Below are 25,399 nucleotides of genomic sequence, written 5' to 3'. Positions count from 1 at the left end.
TAGGTTTGCAGTTTGTAAAATGTTAATCGACAAAGTTACTCCAGTAATCAGATAAACGTGGTGGAGTACAAGTATAAAGCAGCAGAAAATGGAAACACTCACGTGAGGTACAAGAACCTCAAAACTGTGTTTACGTGCAGTTTAGCTAATTTTAGGCTCATTTGCCAAAATCCAGATTGCTCTTGCATTATTTTTTACAGTAATCTGAAAGATACAAATGTTTTTTCTAGACTCTACCTGTGGATGCCAGAGCACTCGATACACAGCAGGATGCCCAGGTTGATTGAGGCCCAGCGAGGGTCGGCCTGGCCACAGTCACAGCACTGCTCGTTCCCCGGCAGACACTGGATCCGCTGCAGGATGGTCTCCCCTCGTGCGATGCGCTCCCGCGGCTCGCTGGCCGAATCGATACTGCTGGTGGATGGAGAGGCCGTTCTGTCCAGATGCTAAACATAAACACGTCATAAAACATTAGGATCACAAAGATGTGTTCAGATAACTTAACATCACCAGTTTCACACTGTTACAATAATCTATTACAAATAAAAGTCCTGCATAATCCATATAACCGCAAATTCTGTCATTTTTACACGTTTTGTATGGATTAGATACAACATGTCAATTAGTCAGCTTTCAACATGTTCAATACATGTTCATTTATGTATTTTACTTTCCACCACTGCAACAATGCAATAAAATGTCATAAACAGGCTTTAAAACACATTTCTACATGCTTTATGACCCAGACCTGTGCCTTACCTCTATATAGTACGTGTCTGGGCTTTCTCTGTAGGCCGACGCAATGCTAGCTTGAACTGCCTGAATCCACGCTTGTCTTAGCTTCTCAGACTCAGCCTGAAGCATACAGCTCCTGTAAAACAGACAAATCAAAGTAGTGGTATAAACCATAATGTACCATCTGTACAGATCTGCATAATCTAGTGTGAAATGCTAAACAAACAATGGATGGATGTATACCTGCTTCTGCATATTCATAGATTTCACATATATTCATCTTTTTAGAACGACAATAAAACGACTACAACAATAACTAACTATATAGAACTGTGCTTATACAGCATAACCCAAAAAGAAGTGCTGCGATGAACAAAAAGAACAGATCAGATCAGATTGAATGTTATTTAGCATGCATACATTTGCTAATCAGTGCTAAATACAAACTACAGAGTCTGATGGAAATGTCATTAGTTGTGCAGGTATTTGAAGAAACCTTTGACCTGATGAAGGTACTAGATGAAACATGAAAGGATCAATGCAGATATTAGAAAGTCGCCCTCTGAGGAAAATGAATTTCTGTTTTTATGTTAATCCATCTAATAGTTAAGTCTTACTTGGAAGGGGACACGACCTCGAAGCAGAACCTCCTCTCGATGTCCTCACACGGTTTAACAGAGCACAGTCGGAGGTCTTCCACCACCACCGTCAGGGAATCCTGCAAAAACACAAAGAACTTATCTTTTCTCTGCTTATAATAAAAAACAAAACCTAAACACTACACAAACATAAACCTTTAGCTCCTCCTGGCAATTGAAAGTCTCAGAGTGTGTGACCATTAGATATTTACAACCAAGCAACACTGCGTGCTTCAGATTAAGTACTCGGATATCAGCAGAAATGTCTTGACACGGCATCAGGTGACTGCTGATGAAATTCAGAGAAGACCCCCATAACGTTAAAAAACATTCAAGCCGTCCTTCCATTAAAGTTGCACTTAACCTCTTAAAGCCCACTTTACCCCGGGGAAAGCCGACAGCTTCAATATATATGGACTTGCCTTGAGCTTCTTCTGATAGACCAGCTGACTGTTCTGTATGGAGAACCACCGTCTAGAGAGCGACAGGGAGGAAGATAAATAAATCAGCATAGATGGATATCCTTCCAATCTTTAAGGGAGCAAAGGTGAATCAATGGGTTTAGCTGTTGGCAACACAACATCATGACCATGTGAGAATTGATTGCATCGCTTCACATCACAGCACCACGAACCTCCCGAACCTGCCAGTGAATGAGAAACTGAGGAAAATACTGATACTATACATTCTTATATATACTATATTACATTGCATTATATAGCTTGTATCAATAATATAACAATAATACTACAATATTGCGGTAATACTGTAAAATGTAAAATTCTAAACAAATGGTAACCTCTTCCATTTCTACTATATTTAAAAAAAAATATTACTGTATAGTATATACTGTATATATTTCACTGAGTTATGACTCGAAAAAACGAGACACAGATAAACAAATCATCTACCAAATTTCTCAATTTATATTTTTTATTTATTTCATTCAATAAAGTCTTATATTTTTGTATTAGGACAATGCTACATAGTTTTTTGTGAGTTGTTCATACTCTGTAACCTATTAAAACTGCTGTGATACTGTAAGTGTTCTTCTATCAATGTCCTGTGTATACTACAGTGATTACATTGCAGTATATTAAGATTTATTTTTTACCTGTTCCAAGTCTTAAAGGCATTGCTGGCCCTCTTGAACAAGTAGCCCTCCATCACCACACCGTTAGGAGAATCCACATTGAACTCCACCTTAGAGTCGTCATACGAAAAGTCCTGAAAGAGAAGAGAAAGAGAGACATAAGACCCCTAAGTTAACCCTGGCTGTCATAGAAAAGGTTGACACACCAGCTTATCGTTGGCAGGATGCTATTCAAACCTTTTAATTGTCAAACAGGAAACAAATCCCTTTTATGCAGTGAGGAGGTTGCACGCGTGCTGTTCCTGGAATACCAGTAGCATTGAATGTGACTGTACTGTACATACAGTCCATTAAACAACCAAATCATGCACTGTGCGATCATGTAGAAACCGTCACGTGTTAGTCCACGTATGCATGGGAGATGCATGTCATTTTCCTGCGTGGCACACTGTGGCATTTGCTAACTCAACAGATGCTAGTGTGACGCAACTTATTACATAAACGGAGTATGATTCATGGGAAATTAGCCTCCAACCTTTTCTTGACTTACAACATGACAGATAGCACTTTAATGCAAGCTAATAGACTGCTCTAATACAGGTATTAGAGCAGTCATTCCTATGACAATATGTCTAATTAGCTATATCTTAGAGGTGATATAATATAATAATATGCAGTAGGGACAGAACATTAAGTTATCCAAAGTTCTATTGAAACATCACATGCATGCAGCCCTGAGAAAATGCAGAGATATATCAGACATAATAAAAGAAGTACCCGAGAATATTTGGAAGTCTCTGCTGGAGTGACCCAAATAAAAACAGAATTTCATTTACTCTCCTGTTTCATAACAGTGTGTGTGTGTGTGTGTGTGTACACGCAGCAGCACACCATTAACTGCTTATTTAATGTTTGAATGACAGAATGACTCGTTGCTCTCCACTATAATCATCATTTTAAATTGTGTACATGTGGAAAAAAAAGGGTTGAATTTCAGCACACATGAGAGACAATGTTGTAGTCTTGTTCCTTCGTCAATAATCAAAATGAAAATGTGTAACAGGACGTACGCTGAATATACTTAAGTCAAAGTTTGTAACAACCAATTAAAAAGGGGGACCAAATCTAAAAACACCACTTCAATAATCAATAAAAACATCTTTAAAATGAGACAAACACATCAGAAACCACTGAATACAAATGAAAGAAGATAAAGATTTTTTTTTTAACTATAAGATTAGATGGGTAATGCCAAATAAGAGATTTCTTTCAACAACAAAAATGGATAGAAAAAGTGGCAAAGGGTGGCAAAAAAAAGAGTCTAAATATCACAACCCAGCCGTGAATATCTTCATAACGAAGAGAACAATAAATCAATATCTGTTATAGAAATATGAAGTACAATAATCTAATACTGCACAAAATATGCAGGAATTCAACCTTTTTGTCTACATGACTGCATTTCCCTGTGCACCTATCCACCAGTGTGCATTAGATAACACTTCATTTAAAATGTACACATGCGTCATTGAGCATTACACCTGGGACCTCCAAACATTTTCAGATTTTAATGAGAGCGACTGGCCTGAGGGAAAGTTGCTTGGGAGTAAGTTGCGGTAGCAGTACAACTACTCGCAGTTACAGCAGTACAACTACACCTAGAATAAAGTTGAATATTACGATAACCAAATGAGAGTAATAAACAGCCAATTTAATGCAAACCAACCCACCAAACTGCGGTCCCACCGGCAAAAGATCTTCATTTTGAAACGTTTAGCGCGTTCCAACAACATTGAAAAGCACGAAAAAGGCGTATAAGTATATAAAAATAGGCTCCAAAAAACCAGATGTCTCAGAGTAGAAGCATGTCTGCCATCACTCTCTCACAGCGGAGGTCAACGAATCTTGTCGCTGCAGTGCGGTGCGTAATTCCAACACTGACATGTGTGCCCTCCACTAGAGCCACCTGCCTTCTTCCGCCCTGTGAGCCTCGAGGATTAGGACAAATTACCATACAGCTGCCAATGTGTCCGTGGCAGGGTGCTGAGGAAGAATAGTGGACTACACTACGTGGTACTGTAGTCTATGTGGCAGGCTGCCCAGACCACCAAACAAACACCACTCAGGGCTTGATTTACCATCCCCTGTCTACTCACAAGTGCAACGCGAGTTTCAAATCTGTCGGTATAGTCAATGCAGCTTACCTTCAGCTGTCAGATGCCTCTCTTCTCTGAATACAACATCACAAACATGCGGGGCAACACTCAAACAAGATGCGCACTGGGTGGTACTCTGCAATCTCTCAAGCCCACGACAAAGACCATCTATTTTTAATGATGCAACGTCACACAGACAGAAAATGAACATGTGAACAGCGGTGAATTATTGAGCAGGCTGGGAAACAGCGATTTCCAAAATGTTTGGAAGCAAGTAAGCAAGTTGTTGTGTGTGTGGAGCAGCGGAAACGCTGGATGACGCAGACAACATGTCCCGATGCTTCATCCGCCTGCAATAGAGTACTTAGGTCGACCTACAGGCTATTGCTGCAGAGCGCCAACGGTGAACCCAGTTGGTAGCACCGATCGCTCAGTCTGCTGCGATGTGTTTGTTTATCGTCTGCAGGATCCTTCTGTGTCTCATTATCACAGCAAGCTCTCTCTACAAGACACGGCTTTGCGCTTTCGTGCCGAACATACCTGCCCGACATCTGCTGAGCAGTCTTCAACTAATCCTCAACAGACCCGGTTGACATTGCTATACAATTACAAAAAGCCGCAAGCAGTTCATTTCAAGTATTAGACATTGATCATAAGAGGCAACAAACAGTCCAGAGTCTTCTGTGATTGATTCAACAACAAACAGCCCAAACTGTGGAGATCAGAGAGCCTCAAGTTAACGCTTCACCTCCTCAACTCCTTGAGCACGCCAGCGTCCAGGCTGTAGCGGGCTCACTTACTGTATAGAGCTGGAGTGAAGGTACTGATCTCATATGAAATCGGTACCAACCATGTCATGGCCAAAGGCTAAATATGCTCAGATCTGTTAGGATACATTTTGTTGAGGGAAGAAACCGGCATGGCCAATTTCACAGGTGTCCCTCTCACCTCATATTATGTGAATCAAATGGGAGACTCGTGGGTTCTATGGGAACCCACGAGTCTCCCCTTTACAGACATGCCCACTTTATGATAATCCCATGCAGTCTGAATGTGTTATTACCGCCTATTCTAAATATGGTGTATGCATACTGGTGTCCCTAAACCGTCTTGGAATTGCATAAATTAGATATGACTGGAAAGCTAAGACTCTTGTGGATCCAGTGAGCCCAATTGTAGAGTTCAAATTCAAGTGTGATGATGTCATTCCCCAATGTAGCCATTTCACACAGTGAGGCAATTTGTTTAAACATCACTGTATAAAATGACATCTAACACACATGACATCTAATATAATCAAAGCCTTATGAAACTTTCCAACCACCCAATCGCTGAAAAATGCTACTCTTGCAGAAATCTTCAAATAATGTATTGGGTAGTATTTTGGAGGGATTTTGATTTTTCTCAGTTCTCAAGTATGGAAATTATTATAACTATTACAGACAAACCCATTAATCAAGAAAATAATATGCCGATTAATTGATAATGAAAATATTTATTAGTTGCAGCCCTAAATCTTTTTAAACTCTTTTTATATATACTTACATTTTGTATACATTTAATTGTGTACTGTACGTGCCTTCTACTATATATCTCCTGGATGTTTACATCTGTGTTAAGATGTAGAGTGTTGCTGTCCATCATAAAAACTACCATCCCAACAAACATATTAAATCATGTTTTTACTACAACATCTATCTGGAGTTTCAAGCAGTAGAAATTAATCAAATGGGAGGGGGGGGGGGGGGGGGCATCTAGCATTGTGCTGGTGATGTAAAGGTAGGAATATAGAATAGCAGGAGGAGTCGACTGCTTTGAACAGGACTTCTCCATTAAATCGGAGGTTAAAAATGAATGGCGCTGGCATTTCGATGTGTTCTGCTGCACTGTGCACAGATCCAGCAGCAGTGACAGCTGGAGCACTTTAACTCCCTTTCTGCTCTCCTGGTTTCTTGCCTGTACTGAGTGAAGACTGCCCCCTCTGCCCTGTGTAAGTTTACACAAGGCTTATTGCACATGCTCGATGTGATGGAGAAGAAAAGAAACAAGAGAAAAAATCTTTCAAGGAAGTAGAGAAGAATAACCACGCTGTAGGCCACGCTGTTCTAAAAGCAGCGGTGAATAAAGAACAACAAATGCAATGACATGTCACAATTTTGTGCATGAATAAATCTAAAATCGGTCCTGTAATATTTCAGATTCAGACAGTGAACATATAGAGTAACAACAACAATTACATTGTCATCTATTTCAGGAGACTGCAATTATCCCTATTCAATAGGCAGAGGGCGAAGAAGTACTCGGATCAAGAAAAGTAGCAATACCACAGTGTAGAAATACTCTGTAAAAGGAAAAGTCCTACAATCAAAATCTTCTTTAAGTAAAAGCACAAAAGTATTAGTATCAAAATATACCTAAAAGTACTTATAAGCAGTAGTCTCACACATACACTACTGGATTATAATTATTGATGCATTAATGCGTTTCTCACTATTTTAATGGATCATTTTAAGAACTTGATATACTACCAGGTGGCTTAATCCATAATAATATATCAGAATTCATTAGTTGATCTATATTTTGTATTAATTATCTAAACCTCCGAAGTAACTAATGTTGTAAAATAAATGGAGTGGAGTAGAAATACAGAGTAGCATAAAATGAAAGTACTCAAGTAAAGTACAACTACCTGAATATTGTAAAAGTACAATGCTTGAGTATTAGTTACTCTCTACCAGTGGCAATAGGCGATGTAACAGACGTTGCTCAAACAAAGACCTGTGTTTCTAATTGTTCTTCTATAAATGATTCAGGATTTACTTCAGCTTGCCCTCGAGGGCTTTTAAAGTCAGACTACATCTTGAAGAATACTTCAAAGGGTTTTGTAAATGTCCTGCGCTAACACCGTGGGCTCTGCTGCACCGTCCCGTCCCCCAACACGCTAAACCAGAGATGAAATTCAGACGAGAAAACAAATGTAGGAGTACTCACCTGCATGAGGGTCTGAGAGGAGATGGTGGCAATGAAAACATACGAGCAGAAGAAGAGAAGAATACAGCGTTAGAACCACCAGGCTAGTTTAGGTGGAGATAATACAATAATCTCACCGCTTCAATGCACCTCTGATTACCCTCCTTACTGGTCTACCAGCAATGAAGCTGCCCACAATAAAAAGAAATCACCCACCACCACCACAATATATTCTTACCATTCAGATTAGAATGTAGCTTCAACTCCCTGACCTTGTATATTTACAACCACAGTACACGTCCCTTGGTGATGGATGGTGCATGATGCTCAGTGTCTAACAGCTCTGGCAAAAACAGATCAATAACGAGCCCCACATGTGACCCGGCCCTTCCCCGTGGCTCTATCCACGGCACAGACCGCAGAGCCTGGAGGGAGAGTGCTGACCGGAGCTGTCTGACAGATGGTCACTGATCCTGGGGTACACAGGAGCCAGACACTGGCCCGCTGGAAATGAGGCTTTCTGAATTATTAACTAACAAGATATCAGACAGGGAGTGCACCCTACATGTATTTACTCGCGCACCAAGAGATAATATACCCATAGAGCCTATTTTAATCCATCCAATAGTTTAGATATTTCACTAAAAACTAAAAAAAATTGGGGAAAAAAAATGAAGTCATGGTAGTGCACAAAAAAATAGGAGGATCCCCAAAGTCAGAGGGATTCATTTAAACCATGCGGTCAGCACTTTACTGGACTAACAGCACAGTGAGGCTCCTGCTCATCAGACAAACAGAAGATAATGTGCTGACCATCTACAGCAGACAACAGTGGGATTAATATCTCTTAAAAGCACTTAATTCCACCTGATTTTAATGCTTAAATCAATGCCTGGACTTTGTTAGGGGGATTAATCAAACACTTCCCAGCTGCCCAGGTCTAATCCCTCCCCAGTCACAACAGATGCACTGGGCCAAGTGGCAGACTGGATCTTGGAGGTGAGATGTAAGCCCATTAACGGCCTGTTAGATTCGCAGTTAACGGCTCAGCATCAACCTGCCAAGAAGTAGCGTCAGGTAAAAAAAAAAGAAACCTGCAAACTGAACAAAAAAAGTAGAGTTGTGCTGACAATAGTCCTATGCCTGAAACCTTTGTCTCACTTTTTGCACATGCCTACTCTACTTTTCATCCTATGAGCAAGAGAATGCTGAAGCCATATCAGGGTCTCAGCAGGAGTCTCTAAATTAAATTTAAACCTTTTAAACACCTTTTTTAACACCATATAGAATGCAATCTAACGCCTGTCAAATCGGACAAATTATGAAAGTATGATGGAAAACCAAATGGGAAAATATGCTCTGGAATTAATTATTTTATTCAGTAATTCACAAAAGTATGTAAGAGTAATTCCTAATGATGTAATTAATTAAATAAACACAACACGCACTGGGATTAGCGGCAGAAAATAGATGGATTTAGGAATAAAAAAATAATATTTTAGTAAAACTGACACTTCCTAGTTACTGCAGCTAGCTGTAGGGACGGTGGTTGCTACAGATCTGATGTTGCACAATACGCTCTCGCAACAATCTCACTTTTAGTTAATAGGTGTATAACAACTCTTGACAGCACGCAGTAGGATACAAATACATGTTATAACTAACATCACAGCCTGCAGCGTTTTTTAAACCAATGCTCTTGAAGATCTCAGATACCCTGCAATCTTTTGGTATAATTCTTTACAATTCTTAATTGACTGATCTAAAAAGAAAAAAAAAAGCAGGAACTCACCCTCTGCTGTATGGTTGCATGTTTATGCTCCATTTCCCTCTTCTCCATGGCTGAATCAATCACCAGCTGATCCAGCTGAAAGTCACAGATACAAAAAAAGAAAAACAACTTCAGTGTTTCTGAAAGGACATCCAGCCAAATGTACATCCTGTGAAACTCTCCATTTCGAGGTGATACTGATATATAGTACAGTACAGTGACTACTACTGATATATAGTAGTAGTAAAGGCAGCGCCAGAGAGGTAACGGGTGATTCAGAGAAGCTGACTGCAACAGTTTCCACTTGCAAACACAGGCTTAGCCTCCAATAACATGTTAGGTCAGTGTTTGGTAATGAAGCATCGATTCTCCTGCAGCGGACAACCTGCTGTGACAAACAAGTTAGTCCACAATAACATGTTTGTGCACCAATAAAATATCGGTTTGAACTCTAATGGATCCTTTTTATTGAATGCGAAGAGGACACTTTATATTCGGTACAACACACCTAAAGTCAGATCAAAACTCCTACGCATCAATCAACGAGCGGAAAAACGCAAATGATACATTACGCAACTGCGTCTCGTCGATCGTTCAAAGGAGGATCAAACCGGTTCAGATGGAGACAGAGCGCATGGGGACGTGACAGAGCTCAGCTGAGTGCTGATGAAGATGCTTCGCTCACCTCAGTAGCCAGTTTCTTCATGTACGGGTTGATCTCATCCAGCAGGTTGTAGCCCTGCTGGAACAGCGAGTACTGGGCGTGCATGAATGACAGCATCTGGGTGGGACAGAGGCAGTTTTTTTTTTTTACATTATGAAGTGCTACAACACTGCAGATTACTCTTTTTTTTTTGTGGAGCATATTGTAAAGATGCAGGTGTTTGTGTGTGTTGACTCACAGCATCTAGGATGTCAAATTTCTTCTTCGCCTGCAGGACATTGATCTGCAAAAAAAAAAAAAAAGACAGACATGCATTTCTAAATGTAAATAATAGATCAGACTGTCTGTTGTAGTCTGAGTATTGATTATTGTTTGATGTATATCCACAACAATACAGGCTCATGAGATAACTCCCTCTAGTGGACAATATTTGTCCTTTCCCAACACCAAGCTTAATTTGAGTTAACTCTGACAAAGACAAAGTACTGTAGTTAAAGTACTGTACACATTTGAGGTACTTGTACTTAACTACTTAACTTGAGACAACTTTAGCTCTTTTGCAAATCAAGATTTCTGAACACAAAACATTCACAGAGCTTATAAAATATAATGTCTTCTAATAATGTTGAGGTTTGGACTGTTGGTTAGACGTAAACATTGTGAAGGTGTCACTTTGAACTCTGGGTAAATGTGACAGCTTTTCTCACCTTTTTTTCAGAATGTCTACAAACCAAACAACAAATCAATTAATGGAGAAAATAACATTAAGACATTATGTTGATTTCTGAACGGCCTGCTGAGCTATCGTTAACATGACGGAGCCGTCAACTCAAGTAGAGACAACATCACTACTACTTTGTGAGACTAATTTAATGTTTCTATAAAATATGAAAGGGAGAGAACGAATGGACAAGCAATCACATTTTCATTATTAAGCGGCAACAATATTTTTTGTTCCTGCGAACAAAAGCCGACGCATGGTTTACTGTTGACCTCTTATAACAGTCACAGTGTGATGTCAGTACTTTTACTCAAGCAGAAGATCTGAATACTTCCTTCACAATTGCAAACCACCATAATGTCCCAGTACGAGTGAACAGTGGAAAAAAACACACTGCCATAAACAAACAGTCCGTCTGGCATTTCATGAGTTAAAGCCTTTGCGTGTACATCTTAAACAACGCAACCCTAAATAACATTTTGTGCTACATTTAAGAGGTCACGTATACATATAGCACATCTCCCTACAGCTTTGACCTTCTCTGCCTTGAGACACTCTCAATCAAGACTCAAAAGGGTAACGTGTCTGAGAGCAGTGAGAGAAAGCTGCCAGCAGACAGAATGAAGAACAGAAAAGAGGGCACGGCCATCACACTGAATCAGCCTCTTTGTTCCCCCCGCGGGCGGTCATGGGTAGGAGGTTACAACTTGTAGGCTAAATAAACTGCATGCTGCATATGAACAGATGAACAGAGAGGAGAATGTGTCACACAGGAAGACGGACGGACGCAGACATCACTGCAGGGCTACGTCACGGCCATTCCCCCGATTGTACAGGCAGGATAAGTACTGTAAACAAATTCATTATAAGGATATGAAAATATTTGATCATCCAACTGTTTTACAGTAATGTTCGCCCCTCCTCCCGATACTCCCATCGCAGACCTTTCACCTGACGGACACGATTTTCCACGTACCTCACACTATTTTGAAACAGGTATCAACACTTTCAGAGGAGGTGGAACAACACATCGTATGAACTAGTTCTGTTTGAGCGTAACCCAATCTTGGCTCATAGTCCTCAGACTAATCCAGGGGTTTTACATTCACTACTCAGGCATTAAGCGTGTTGTCACCACATTTGTTTCCGCAGTGCTGGATAAAAGCTTGGCTTTTGTTGATCAGGTGTTATTTCTATCTCATGATCCAATATTGAAGCCCGCTACTTTGGTGACTGGACAGCTGACGCAAAACTAAGGAGTTGAAGTTCGGGATCGTCGTATTCTCAAACAAGGATTCACAGAGACGTTGTCTAACCTGTAGTACGTAGTCCAGAGCGAGGTGACGGAAACACTTGCGAGTGATGCTGAGAGTGCCGCCGGCCTCTTCCACCTCGTGAGGCTTGTTCTTCGGCGCCTGAGCATTCTTCACCTGAGCTATTTCCATATCCTCACGCACCCTGTCAAAGTGCTTCTTGGTCTCCTTGAACTTCCGCACATCCCTAAAAGACACAGTTAGGAAGTGAGACGTCAGTAACTGTACACTGGATCACAAAGCAAACTACTGTTCAGCTCAGAAGAATTTAGGATTTTGGGATATTTAGCACCACCACAAAGTCAATATGAGGTCACAGGTAGCCGTGAGGTTACACTGCATTGTTTATGATCCGTCTGTGACAACAGATCCTGGCTGGCAAGGGTTGTACTCTGTTTAATATTTAAAAAAGACCAAAAAGGCTTTCGGGGGTAACAAGGGTACATCTGCTCTTTAAAGGTTCAGGACCTTCTGTTTTTTTTATAACTGTGTTGAATATTTTAAACATCTGAAAGTTCTGCGGGGGATACCCGACTGAAGCGCCGTAAATTGTAAGTTTACTCACTCTTTCACAAAGTTGTGCAACTGCTGCTTCACAGACCGCTGAGCTTGATCAAACAGGATCTGAAACAGATGAAAAGAAGGGATTAACATCATTAAGATTAACGTCTTAATGATTTTGAAACACATGAAGATTTTTGTATAACCCTTAGGAGAAATGGTTTTCATTCATATCTAAGCTGGAGCTCAAACAATTAGTCCATTACTCAGTTTTGAGTTATCTTTTGATCATAGATTTATTAGTTTTAATACATTTTTCAAGGATAATGCCAAATATTATGTCATCTTCCCAAATATAAGGAGATTGTATTTCTTTAGTTTCCGACTTTAGCTTTTCCACAATTCTATAGAAAAAAATGATTGAGATTAATGAAGAATGCTGATTGCAGTGGAGTATTCTTACATTAATGTTTTGGTACTTTAAGTTCTTCAGTAAAGGATCTGAATACTTCTTCCACCACTGACCCAACAGTAATATCAAAATAACACCGGTCAAAAGAAGTCATTGATACTATCTTAAGTTAACACAGTAGTGATTATTAATGTGACAAATAAAGAAGTTTCCTTAACTATTGTTTGAATATTACAATACAGCACAACAAAAAGAAAAAAGAAAGCATGTTTTGTGCACAAGCTAAAGCATTTTGCCATTTCTCATTCAAACTGATACAACTTTTGGAGGGAAAACATTGTATTTCTAACCAACAGAGGGCGACAAAGCACAATGCTTTTTCCGCATGATGCACGCAAACGATGCAAATCAGCCTTTTAATGCCTGTTGGAATGGCGGCGGAATCCCACTCTGACTCAAACTACACCCGCTGCTACACAATAACACTCTCGCCTTCTTTTCCTTGTTTTACATTAAAAAAGGTCCCTCCTCCTCTTTTTCGCCCTCTGAGCACATCCTCTGTGATCGCTGCTGCCATGCTGCTGCTGCTGCTGCTGCTGCTGCTAAATAGGTCACTCGGACAGAGAGCGAGGGAGGAAGTGAGTGAGAGTGAGGAGAGGCTTTTGGTACAATGTGACACTGCAGAGTCTGCATCCAAAGCAGACTCAAAGCAAACCCAAATTGTCAGAGCCCGTGTGCTAAAACTGAGCAGCTAGATTGGTTAAGGGGTTTGCATCCTCATCCTGCCTGAATAATTGGATATACAACTGTGGGTGCGGATTAGAAGATTTGCAAGGATCCCATAAAACTAAGCTTATGGGTGTTTTAACTCGGGGATTACAAGCACTGATTATGAGTGAGACACTTCTCTATAGTTGCCACTGTAGGCGTTGTACAGAGGGAGCCACAAACCGGCATTACAAATAAGTGGAGATGACTTCGAGTTGACCAGGCTTCAAAATAAAAATGTGGCTGAGATGGAAGTGGTCATCGTATTCCTGTCACCAACTCTAAAAGAGACGTTAAGGCTTCAGTTTACTGCTCTATAAACTCTCTGGGCCCAAATAAGTGTGAGAGTGGAACAACAAAGCAGCCCTCCCATCCTGTTTGTTGCTTCATCACATGGGAAACCATCCACTTTTACTGTATGTGAATAACCAGCAAAGGAATTGCTCAAATGCTGCACCAGACGCCGTCTTCTCCAACACACCAATAACACACTAACAGGTGAGCCAACCTTTGTAGTCAAGTAAATAAAGTGCTTTTAATGGCTTCTTGCAAAAGCGTCACGTTCAAAGGCTGTTTGGCTGCAACGGGTTTGATTATGCACGCGTGGTCAATCTGTTCTCCTGAATGCAGTTTAAAAAGCGCAAGTGCAGTCTTGTGCCATCGAGGTCTCCCACGAACACGCAAGGACTTCAAACAGAACCATCAGGGCCAGCGGTGTGCAGAGGCCATAAACACTCGGGTGTAAGATTAGGTTGGGCACCGTGCAGACAGGAGTGAGGTGTATGGAGGCTCAATGTAAACCACAATATTTAAAAGTAGTCAAGTCAACAAGCACACAGAGATTGTGTGTGTGTGTGTGTGTGTGTGTGTGTGTGTGTGTGTGTGTGTGAGAGAGAGAGTGGTGGCAGGAAAACTGCTGTGAGACTTCCTGGCTCTGGGGGTAGTGCAGCCTGTAGCATTCCTGAGCGGCTTTAGTGGCAAGTTGACACCCTACTTTCATTGGCCAAGATGCCAGAGGTTGTCTCTGATGTTTACTCCCCCGACTGCAGGATGAACAATATACCACCTAAAGGTACCGTACACAATTTGCCTGAAGGAATATTGTTGGTTTGATGGCCCAGTCATTTGTGAAATATCTTTTTTATATTATATATTATGTACTGGACATCCGTGGTCCCCAGAGGTTTGTTCTAAATGACTTTGGTGAGCCTTAACCTACCATCAATAGTTGCGTCATATACAAGTCTAAAACTGAGTGAAAACTTTTTTTGAGTGGTACCCTGTTTTGTTTGTATAATATTCACGTAGAAAGGACAAACACGCATACGCACAAGCACACAATGAGGAGACACACGCTCCCGTCTGTGGTTTACAAGTGAAATACATAAGGATGAGCAGAACGAGAAGGAGAAATACATATTTCTATTAGCTATAATGACCCATGAGTCACGGTCTACATGATAGGCGGGTTAGCTAGTTGATGAGATCAATATTATGTTGTCAATAAGCTCCGACTGTGACTATAGACTTTCAGTCGTGTTAAAATGATGAAGAAGAGAAACCTTTTTGTTTGGATTCAAAATCTGACTATCATAAGATCTTATTATCATATTTAACAGACAGGTCAACACATGCAATATGTGGTCGGACAAAGAAAACACTGTCAAACATGTTGTACCTAAGTAAGTAAGTTAGGAATATCTGGCACATCTTCGGCCTGTTATCAGAGCTGAGGAATGAGACGGCTACAAACACCCTCACAATGGACTACTGTACCAGTTTGCCTCTCATTCCACAGGCATGTCGGGACACAGACTGATCTAATGAAGGCAGTCAAGCAATAATCTTTAGCCAAATCAGTTGATCCGCGTACAGGAGTACACAACTGTCAAATCAGCTAGAAAATGTCAAAGTGTGGGGGATAAAAATGTTGTTTTGAAACTTTATATCCAGACAGTTTGATTGATCATACCTGAACAACCCTGCTTCATTCGGTCAGCCAGTCTTCTGCTGTGGCACGTTTGGTTAAAGAGCGTAAAAACATTTCTACTCTGCTTATTTTAAATCAAAGCAGAGAGTAAGCTGAAGTATACACTCAATGGCCATTTTATCGGTTGAATTTACAATCCTGGCAGCAACAGTTCTGAAAAGTGAAGCCAATGCACAAGTGCCTTAAGCGTACGTTCTTTCTAATATAAAATGCCCCTACTTCTCATTTGATCTATTACTTCAGTTACCATTGTAAACATGGGTTTATGGTCTCGGTAGCTAGTTTTCAAGTAGAACAATAGACCATAAAGCAGGGTATGCTTTTGGGCATGGCGACCTTGTGATTGACAGGTTTTGTAAAAATAGAATCCATGGTACCAAGTGTAAACATAGCAGTTGTAGTCTGTAAGGAATGAGAAGGATTGCAGCTGCAGACAGAAACAGCTTCCTGCTATGTCTTTCTTTGTTTTCCAGTTTCCAAATATAACTGAGACACTAGCGTTGGCATCTCACATGGGAATACACTCATTCAGTATGCACAGCCTCCTGCAATGTAAGTGAAAATGTACTTGAAAATAATATGTAATTATAACCTAGATTCCTCCATCCATCCACGCCTTCTCTCTACCTACTGCACATATAATCCTATCTATAATCCTATAGCAGCTCAGATGTTAAGTCTCTCTTTGCATCTCCGTGTCAGGCTCCTCTCATTGCTAATGGATGTTTGGAGAGTCGAACATAAGTCAATCATTTATTGAGTATTCATATGGAGGTTCATGCTTGAATTAAACAGAGACTGTTCAAATCTTGGCCTGATTCTGGTGATGCTTCTGGTGAGGGAAAAGACGCACCGACTCGGAGCTAAAGTTAAAAAAAAAGGAGCAATACTTGGCTTCACCTTCATACAAACAGAGTGTGTTTGTTCTGTTGTGTGGTGCTAAACTGGCAAGAGAGAGCTGAGCAATAAGGAAATGGAGGGAAACGAGGGCCAAGACTCTTTCATACCTTTCTTGGATCTGCGCGTTTGCTTGTCTGAGCTCACGTCCTTGTACACGTTCACTTTATGCGTTTATTTTATGCGTCTTAAAAGGCATCCGAGGATGGCTGCAACAAGGGCAGTTGGCACTCAGCGGTCCCATTTGTACGGTGCCATTTCATATTGCATATGTAGTGGCAGCTGCATGACAGAAGCATGCACGCAGAGGGACATCCATCACAAGTAGCAGACATAACCATCATCATATCTTATTCATGGGAGCCCTGCTGGAGTCCCTCGGCTACAGGAGCGCCACGCAGTTCAAAGCGAAGGGTGTCTTTCCTGATTAAAATAGGAACGTGTGAAAGATGTCAACATAAAATGTTAATAAGAGTCTTTAATATCAGTGGGTCACGAGGCTACGTTAAGGTCACATCGTTGGAAATATTATCATTTCCGTGAAATCTTTCGTCTCAGGGGAATCTTTCTTTATCGCTTCAGTCTCACACTACTCTTACAACACACAGCCCTCCAGCTCCGCTTTGACATCAAACTAACAAAGAAAACCATTGAGAGACAATCATATTAATGTCCAGGCAGACTCTCGGCGCAAATGGACAGGAGAGCGGGAGAGGTGGGGGGGGGGGGGGGGGTAGCCAGCTGGTCTCAGGCCAAACCCTCGCTCTCGCATGGTCTCTAAAGTGTAACACACTGAACCAGACCAACAGAGGATACGTCAGTCTGACAGAAACACTGACGGAGGCTCTGAAGTCTGCATCTGACTGAGAAGAAGTATGTGGTCCTGAAACTGCCAATAATTGTACAGGTGAATGTATGCTCCATTGCCAGTTTATTAGGTACACTTAGCTAAAACAAGCTAAGTGTCTAACAAGGCTCTAGTTTGTGTTGCTGTTGAATTGTATGTTGTTGAAGTGTTTCCAATATTAAGTTTATTCTCATTGATGATATAATAAGATCCTTCAAGATGCTACCAGACAGGAACCAAGATCCATAGAATTCACAAAAAGTACAGCAAGCAAGTAGATTATTTGTATCTAAAAAAAAAAAAAGTTTAATAAAAGCAAAATGCACAAAGAAAATCTGTGCTCCCGCTACTTATGTGTAAATTCTGCATATTTTTAAACCTGCATTAATTGATATGGTTGATGAGAATAATGAGAGGTTGATTCTGTACTTATATTTGCACTGTATATCTTTTTGTTCATATTGTATATATATTAGAGTATTTTTATATTCTATACACCTTACTGCTTTTTGCACTTCTGGTTAGATGCTTAACTGCATTTCATTGTCTCAGTACTTGTGCAATGATAATAAAATCAAATCAAATCTCCGTCACTGTAAATAACAACGCCAACGATTTAGTGCAACGATTTAGTGCAACGATTTAGTGCAACGATTTGGCAAAAGCCCAATTAGCAACAGAGAAACATCGTTATTGTCCTCTTATGCACACTCCTGTTTGTCAGCGATCTGTCTTTTGGCTCTGGAGCAGTAGAGCATGCCAGAGTTTTCCTTTTCATCGCTGTGATTACAACCTCCACTTCACTGGCTCGCCCAGTATTGGTCCCCCCCCCACAAGCCCCGCCATATGTAACCCATTCAAGGTCACACCGGGTTCCTACTGAGCAGCGACTGAAGCTACTCTACTTCTGGCTGAGCAACCCGGGGCCCATTAACCCTTCAGTTGTAAAGCCGGTCCCCACTCTCTCTCTACCAATACGCTGGAGGTGAATGAGGTGGAGGGAGTGGCTGATTTGCGATGACACATCTTTGTTGGGGCTCCAGAAAGGAATGTGATCCCCTCACACACACGCACACGCTTTGCACTTCACAGCGTCGACAACCACGCAACGGGTTCAAGCTAATGGACTTCAAAGGGCCTTGGAGGTTGGAGGGGCGGGGGCGTTGGGGGTGCAAGGGGTCTGTTATATTAGAGGCGGGGAGGGGAAACGACGCAGCAGTAAAGCAGAAACGCTGTTCATGTGAGGGGGAAGGTGTAAATGAATGAAAATACAGCAACAAAACTGGGAATAAGAAAAATATTAAAAGAAAAACGTAAGTAATGAAGTGTGAAAGAAGAACGTGGGATCGGTTCAAACACAGCTCAGATTGAGCCTCTGTGTCGTTCTAATAGGAACACGGGACCCTCGTGAGGCCTTAACTGCCAGTTAATGTTGGATGACATACAGTCCACTTTATGTGGAGCATATGGGGACAGTCTGGAGAGCAGGCTGACTTACCATGTGGTAGTTGATGATTTCCTGGAGGCTTTCACCACACTTTTCCAGGCACTCCTGCAAAGGACGTAAAGCACATAATAGCATCATAATATACTGTATAAAAGAAATGGGGTCAGAACAGCTGATGTATTTGCATCTGAGAGTAAAAGAAGCAAAAACTGTCAAAAGCTGAAACCAAAATCTAAATGGCAGTATATGAAAAGAACTGTAATGCTAGATTTGAGCTGGTTAATGTCACTTGAGTTTAACTGGAGGATTTATTCTCTTGAACTTTAAACAGGACAAGAAACTGTAATTGCAGGTCTGCTTCAGTTTCTTTCTCTCTTTTTTCTTACAATGGAAACTATAAATACGAACAAGACTTTAATAAGAAACTCTCAATTAGTCTTACGGTTGAAGCCAAGAAGGCTTTTAATAGTACTTAACGTCAGCAGCAATGAAACAGTCCAAGACGCTGGTGCTGCGAGCCGAGCCAGAAGTAAGTTTCCAGACCGCATCTGACGCTCACTTACTAATCTGTTAGTAATCGAGTTTACTCGCACACATTCAGAGCTGTAAGGCTAACACCCAGAGAGCAGGAAAGTCCCAATCCCCAGGAGACAATTACTCGAACAGTCAGAAAAACTATGACAAATAAAACCACAATAAAAAGGCTAGAATGTTTCAAACAGCGCTGCTAGATGAAAGGACTCGCACTCATCAGAACCTCACCGAGATCGTCTCATCCTTCTTGCACTGCTGAGACAAATCCCGGATGCCGTTGACGAAGAGCTTGTTGGCGCTGACGTACGCCTTCCCTGCTTCAATCATCCCACTGCATAGCTTCACCAGCTGTGGAGTACAGACACACATTTGGCGGTGGGATAAATGAAGGTATAACACTTTCACCTCATATCAGCATTAGCTGGGCCGTTATCACTGAGGACATGTTTGCTGCGTAGTTTCTGGGAATTTGTTCTTTTTTAGGATCATCCGTTTCCATCTGGTTGGTTATCTTTGGGTTTTTTCAGCCCCTTTTATTCTCCAGCAAAGTCCCACTTCCTCCCAGCTGCTAACCAGACACAAGACTGAGCCATTCTTTCAATTAGTTTAAAGGATGCTTGTTTGCTTCCTTGAGTTAGATGACGAGGTCGAAACCCTGTTTTCACAGACTTTACTTGGGCAGGCCAATCAGGACATCAATGGCTGCCAACGTATATTTGGCGACACGTTTGTATTTTTTATCCGTCAGAGAGAAAGAGTCCTTCCATGATCTATTAACTAGTGGACACTCTCTCCTCGCTCCACCCCTCCTCCTCTTGTTCGATCTGCTTTCACAGAACTGTCTACTGACAATCGCACATGCTCTGCAAAGAAACACAAGAGAAGAAGACGGCCGGCCGAATTCCTGAACAGAATCAATCCAGAGTTCATGAATGATTTACGTGAACACCTCTGCACAAATGTGTCTGATAGATTCAAGTTAACTCTGATAAATGAGTCCATCTATGTTCTTAACACAACACGGTCAATCTCTAAAGGTAACACAAGATATCACGTTTTGTTCAATTGATGCACAAACTAAATTGTAAAAACTATAAGTTGCAGTATTGTGAGGAGTTAGGGGCTGAAACTGTCACACAGCAAGGTGAGAATGAGTCGTATTGATCTCCTTATCTAACTTTCATCAAGAAAGTGAATGAGTGTATTTCCCAAAATGTCAACCTCTTCCCTTAATCCCCATTTAGCGATAGCGACGCCTTGAGCTAAATGCTAATATCGTATTTTTTTTATTAATGATATGTCTTACTTTGTTCTGTATTACTGTCTTTTTGTCAACTTTTAATTGCACCAATAAACAATTAAATTAGATAGAATGTGGCATTTAGTGTGTAATGTAGTTAAAAGCACCTTGAAATATGGATTCCTGAACAGTTTCCCCCCCTTTATGGTCTAATGTTAAACTCTGCCAAAGGATTAGATCAGAGGATCTCATTAAGCTCTTCCACAGTCCTCCTGAGTTAAGAACAGCAGTCCATAGTTGTTTGCAGCCCTTCCATGGTGTTGAATTGAACTGGTTTTAATCCTACAGCAAATGGGAGATGTGGATCTTTCATGTACAGCTGAGTGGAAATGCACAGGACTGTGGTGGAGGTTTCCAACACTGACGACAGTAGAGAGGAGAACAGACTAATCCTGGCTCTCACAGACACATAATTCAATGTCAAAGGGAGCAGATGGACCAGTGACACAAGCATGACAGGAAAAACATCTGGCTGCCTCATCAACCGGCGTGAGTGCCACGTCATGGTTCAGCGAACCTCAGCTGAGCGACATTACGCTTTCCATTATGCCGTCAGTGGCGTCTAGCAATGTTCGTGTGGGATTAGGCTCTGCAGAGTATCGTAATGGTGGTGACGAGCAGCTGAGTGTAATGGGCAAACTGTGTTTAAAGTCTGTTGCAACAAGATATGCTGTGACAGAATATGGAGAAATAACAAACCAACATTCCTCCTTTTTAGTCATTTTTCATCCAATATAGTAATATAGGCCTGGGATCAGTGCGTGAAATACCCTCTGAAAACAAAAACCATTAATGTGCCAAAGTCTGTTTCCCAGAACTGGAAAATAACCCACCAATATTTCCAAAACAATTCAAGGCTCGTTAATTTAATACCTGCAAACCGAACATACCAAATATGTCCAGAGTTGGCTGCTGGCACGACTAACTTAGGCAAAAGCCTGGAACGCGAGGGAACTGTAAGCGTGCTCAATGGCCTTGGGAAAAAATAAATAGTAAGAAATAAACAACGCTAATGCAGATTATGGAGGCAAAGAAAACGTTTCCAGGAATTAATGTTCACTTGTGTTTCCACCTGCGTAGACCAACTTGTTGGCAGAGACAGACACTCGGTACTCTTCAAATTCTTGAGTGAATTTATGCACATCTGGTACAACATACCTTTATTAATTACTGAATCTAAAACTGAGATGGTTATTGACATTGTTTTGTGCACCGGTGGGTTTTCCCCAAACATTCTAAGATGAAACAGAAGAGAGGCAGACGATAACAAATATTCAAACCCCATTATTTTTACATTCATTTGTGTGAAGTGATACGAGGACAGTTTAAGTATTTCTTTATTATTTCTGCAGCATAAATGAAGATTGATATGTTGCATACGGACTTTAAGACTTAAATAAGCAACAAATGTACCAACAACATGAGTTAGCATGGCTGAATATAAACGATACTGTGGTTGTGTTGACTTTAAGTGATAGCCTGAACAACATGTTAGAATATGTTACCCTATCGCATAGAAGCATTATTTATAGTATAATTTTGTTTATGTATATAACACTTTTTAAAAGAGAAGTAACAAAGTGCTTTGTAGGAAGAAGGAAATAGGAAAATAAAAGGCGTGAAATAAGGAGAAAGCAAAGAAAACAAATGAGTTTTTTTAGATGATCTTAAAAACGTGCTCTGATTTAATGACCATGTCTATAATACATTATATAATCTGCTTATAGAACTGTATAATTACAGCTATATTATGATACTTGATGTTATGATTATTGCTATAAAGCATTACAAATATGTATAAGTGCTTATAACTTAAGTAATTATAAAGCATTCATTATTAATAAATAAAAAGTATGTTTATAATCCATTATACACATGAGCGTCATAGCTTAAGACCAGGTGGACAAGGAGATAAAGGGCACTGGCAGTCAAATGTCTTACCTTATCTAGTTTCGCCTCAATCTCCACAACCTCCGTCTCCACTTCATCAATATTTGCCCTGAAAAAGAAAAACAAGAGAAGCTATTAAAGCATGTGTGGAAATGTGTTACTGCACGACTGAAAGAAAAATCGCATTAAGGTCATTTATCTTATTTGGAAAACAGTCGTTGAACAATCTGCGGTGCCAAACCCAGACATGTTTCGAGCAGCAAGAGGCGAGAGTTTTGGGGAGCTTTAAGTGAGCGAGACGGCGTCCTGGGAGCAGTTCAGCTCTGTCAAAACAAAGTGACAGACGAGGTCTCGACACGTGAGAGCGAACATGGCTGTCTGGCACATCCCGAACCCCCGATCCACCGACTTTCACTGTCAACACCACCGCCGCTAATACCACACCCAACCACAGAGAGGTGTGATTTACACCCAGAGGCTCACAGCTGCATGACGTGGCCCCTAAACGCACCGCTCCCCAGCTTCTCCACATGCTGGTGTCAATAAGAGAGTACAATGAACAGATCTGTATCGCCTTGATAACCTGCTGCTCATCCTGCTAGTATCTGCTTCCTGCTGCACAGCGAGGCATCGTAGGTCAGCCTTAGTCATAAAGTCACAGCTCTGCATACCTCAACCAAATATACGGACAGTCCACCACTTTGGCCCACACCTAAATATCCACAACAACAGACATTCATGTGCCCCAGAGGATGCATCTTAATGAATTTGGTGATCCTCTTGACTTTTCATATAATGCCACCATAAAGGTTGACATCCATCTGTTGGATGGATTGCCTTGGGATTTGGTAAATAACTTGTTGGTGCCCAGAGGATAAACTGTAATCGCTTTGGAGATCCTCCGAGTTTGGTTTATGACATGCAAATCGAATGACTTCCCATCTGCCTCAGATGTACATATTTAGTGCCAATTAGAAAATGTCAGCTAGTTTGGTCTTGTTTTCATTGGTTACATTTTTGTCTCTTTTTGTAATTAGTCACTTTGTCCATCTTTTACATTATTCTTTGTTTTTTGTCCGTTGACAAAGACATAATACATATTCGTCACAGTTCTCGTTTTCAATGGTTACTTTTTATTTGGATTCGTTTTTCGTTGACGACATTAACATCTGACAAGAGCTTTTGAAGAAATATACTGGCAGCAGGGATAGTTTGGGTGTTTTGAAGTTGTATGAGGTACTACAGCAAAATGTATTTTAGTCACCTTAAAATAGGCTCACCTAATAAAATCAATATCCGTTTTAAGTGTACGCTACATTTAGAATATTTTCCCCGCTTTATCTTGCCGTCAAACAGCCTTTTCCGACGGGTAACTGAACCGAATGTGAAACTGATCTATGCTTTCCTCAAAGTGATATTGATCTTTTTAGGAGGATCTTACTTTTAGGTGGCTGAAATAAGTTTTGCTTAATTAAGACTAGTTTCCCATTAGATATCAATGAAAAAAACGAAGCACACACACACACACACACACACACACACACACACACACACACACACACACACACACACACACACACACACACACACACACACACACACACACACACACACACACACACACACACACACACACACACACACACACACACACACAGTGATGAGAGTATCTGTGGCATATATCGGCCACAGCTGGCAGGATATAAAACTTGCATCTCTGTCTCATCTCTTTCTCGCTGGCCTTGGGTGGATTAGCCTGCTTGGCCGAGGCTGCAGAGAGCTCAGGGGACGGGGGATGGCACGTGCTCTCATACTCCCCTCCACCCCCGCAGCTTCTACTCTCACCATCTCCTTTTAGAAGGATCTGAGGAAGTGAAGGGGGGGGGGAGAAATACTCCGGAGAGGATACATCTGTCAAAAGCTCCAGCTCATGCAAACATACATTACTAAAATAATCAATACCATATTATTCCACATGTGGACGTGTGTTGTTGTAACCTCAACTGATCTGCTGCTAGACAGCCTTCAGCCAACCACACCCTGGGATAATGTTGCAGTGAGCAAAGCTGTTTTCATTGCTGATGTCATTTTTGAAAACTGCCCTTTCTATGTGATACTGCGGAGCTTAGCAAGCTCTCGCCTTTCAGGAGGCTCGTTCTCCTCACGCCTTTCAGCAGCAGCCATGCTGATCTTAAAATGTTATTTTAATATTTTATTTTCAAGTGTCTACAGACACCCAACAGTTTATGAATGACCTACTTAAATTTGCCAAAAGCAGACACAGCGACATCTGCAGCACTTTTGACACGACGAAGGTTTCTTCCATCTTTTGTAAAACTTGCTGTTAAAATATTTATTTAATGGACTACAATTGTGGCTTTGTACGTTTTAACGTCCAGATCTTCCTGCTCTCAATTCATACCACCGTCTTATAAATATCAGACATGCTTTAAATGGTTATTCAAGGTTTTTGTGGACTATTGGATTCACAATATCCTTTTATGGGACGATACAAAAGTTTAACAGGGTGAGAAAAAGGTGAGGTTATGTATTATTTTGCTATTTTATTCATTTTCTTGCTTGGGTTAAAACTGCTTGTTAGTCTTGTGGTGCGCACTTTGATGGAACTGTAGCGCTTTCCAGAGGCCGGTGAGAAGTGTCCTTTAAGATGCAGGTTGCCTTCCGCAGGCAACGGGATCTACTCTGCGTTGCTCATGAATGCAACTGAACAAGTGGCTCAACGCAGCGACAG

At 41.0% G+C, this 25,399-nt stretch overlaps 1 protein-coding gene across 1 annotated transcript in view; it reads right to left on the bottom strand.

Annotated features, from left to right (window-relative positions):
• The window catches only part of LOC142960649 (arf-GAP with coiled-coil, ANK repeat and PH domain-containing protein 3-like), a 36,226-nt gene extending 11,395 nt beyond the window's left edge, over positions 1-24,831 (bottom strand). Inside the window, exons 1-15 of the mRNA XM_076102589.1 lie at positions 24,788-24,831; positions 22,699-22,756; positions 19,686-19,805; positions 18,975-19,028; positions 12,627-12,685; positions 12,065-12,248; positions 10,266-10,310; positions 10,049-10,144; positions 9,385-9,459; positions 7,614-7,625; positions 2,488-2,600; positions 1,796-1,847; positions 1,353-1,453; positions 760-871; positions 238-446 (exon numbers count right to left, since the gene is read on the bottom strand). Coding sequence (XP_075958704.1) covers positions 238-446; positions 760-871; positions 1,353-1,453; positions 1,796-1,847; positions 2,488-2,600; positions 7,614-7,625; positions 9,385-9,459; positions 10,049-10,144; positions 10,266-10,310; positions 12,065-12,248; positions 12,627-12,685; positions 18,975-19,028; positions 19,686-19,805; positions 22,699-22,756; positions 24,788-24,831 — 1,334 coding nt within the window. The remainder of the gene's footprint in view (positions 1-237; positions 447-759; positions 872-1,352; positions 1,454-1,795; positions 1,848-2,487; positions 2,601-7,613; positions 7,626-9,384; positions 9,460-10,048; positions 10,145-10,265; positions 10,311-12,064; positions 12,249-12,626; positions 12,686-18,974; positions 19,029-19,685; positions 19,806-22,698; positions 22,757-24,787) is intronic.
• Between the last annotated feature and the right edge of the window lie 568 nt (positions 24,832-25,399).

Source organism: Anarhichas minor, unplaced genomic scaffold, assembly GCF_050575085.1.
Source record: "Anarhichas minor isolate MPS153535 unplaced genomic scaffold, ASM5057508v1 ptg000003l, whole genome shotgun sequence".
In the NCBI taxonomy this organism is placed as follows: domain Eukaryota; kingdom Metazoa; phylum Chordata; class Actinopteri; order Perciformes; family Anarhichadidae; genus Anarhichas; species Anarhichas minor.
The sequence above is the reverse complement of the archived record's forward strand: the minus strand, read 5'-3'. Positions and strand labels throughout refer to the sequence as shown.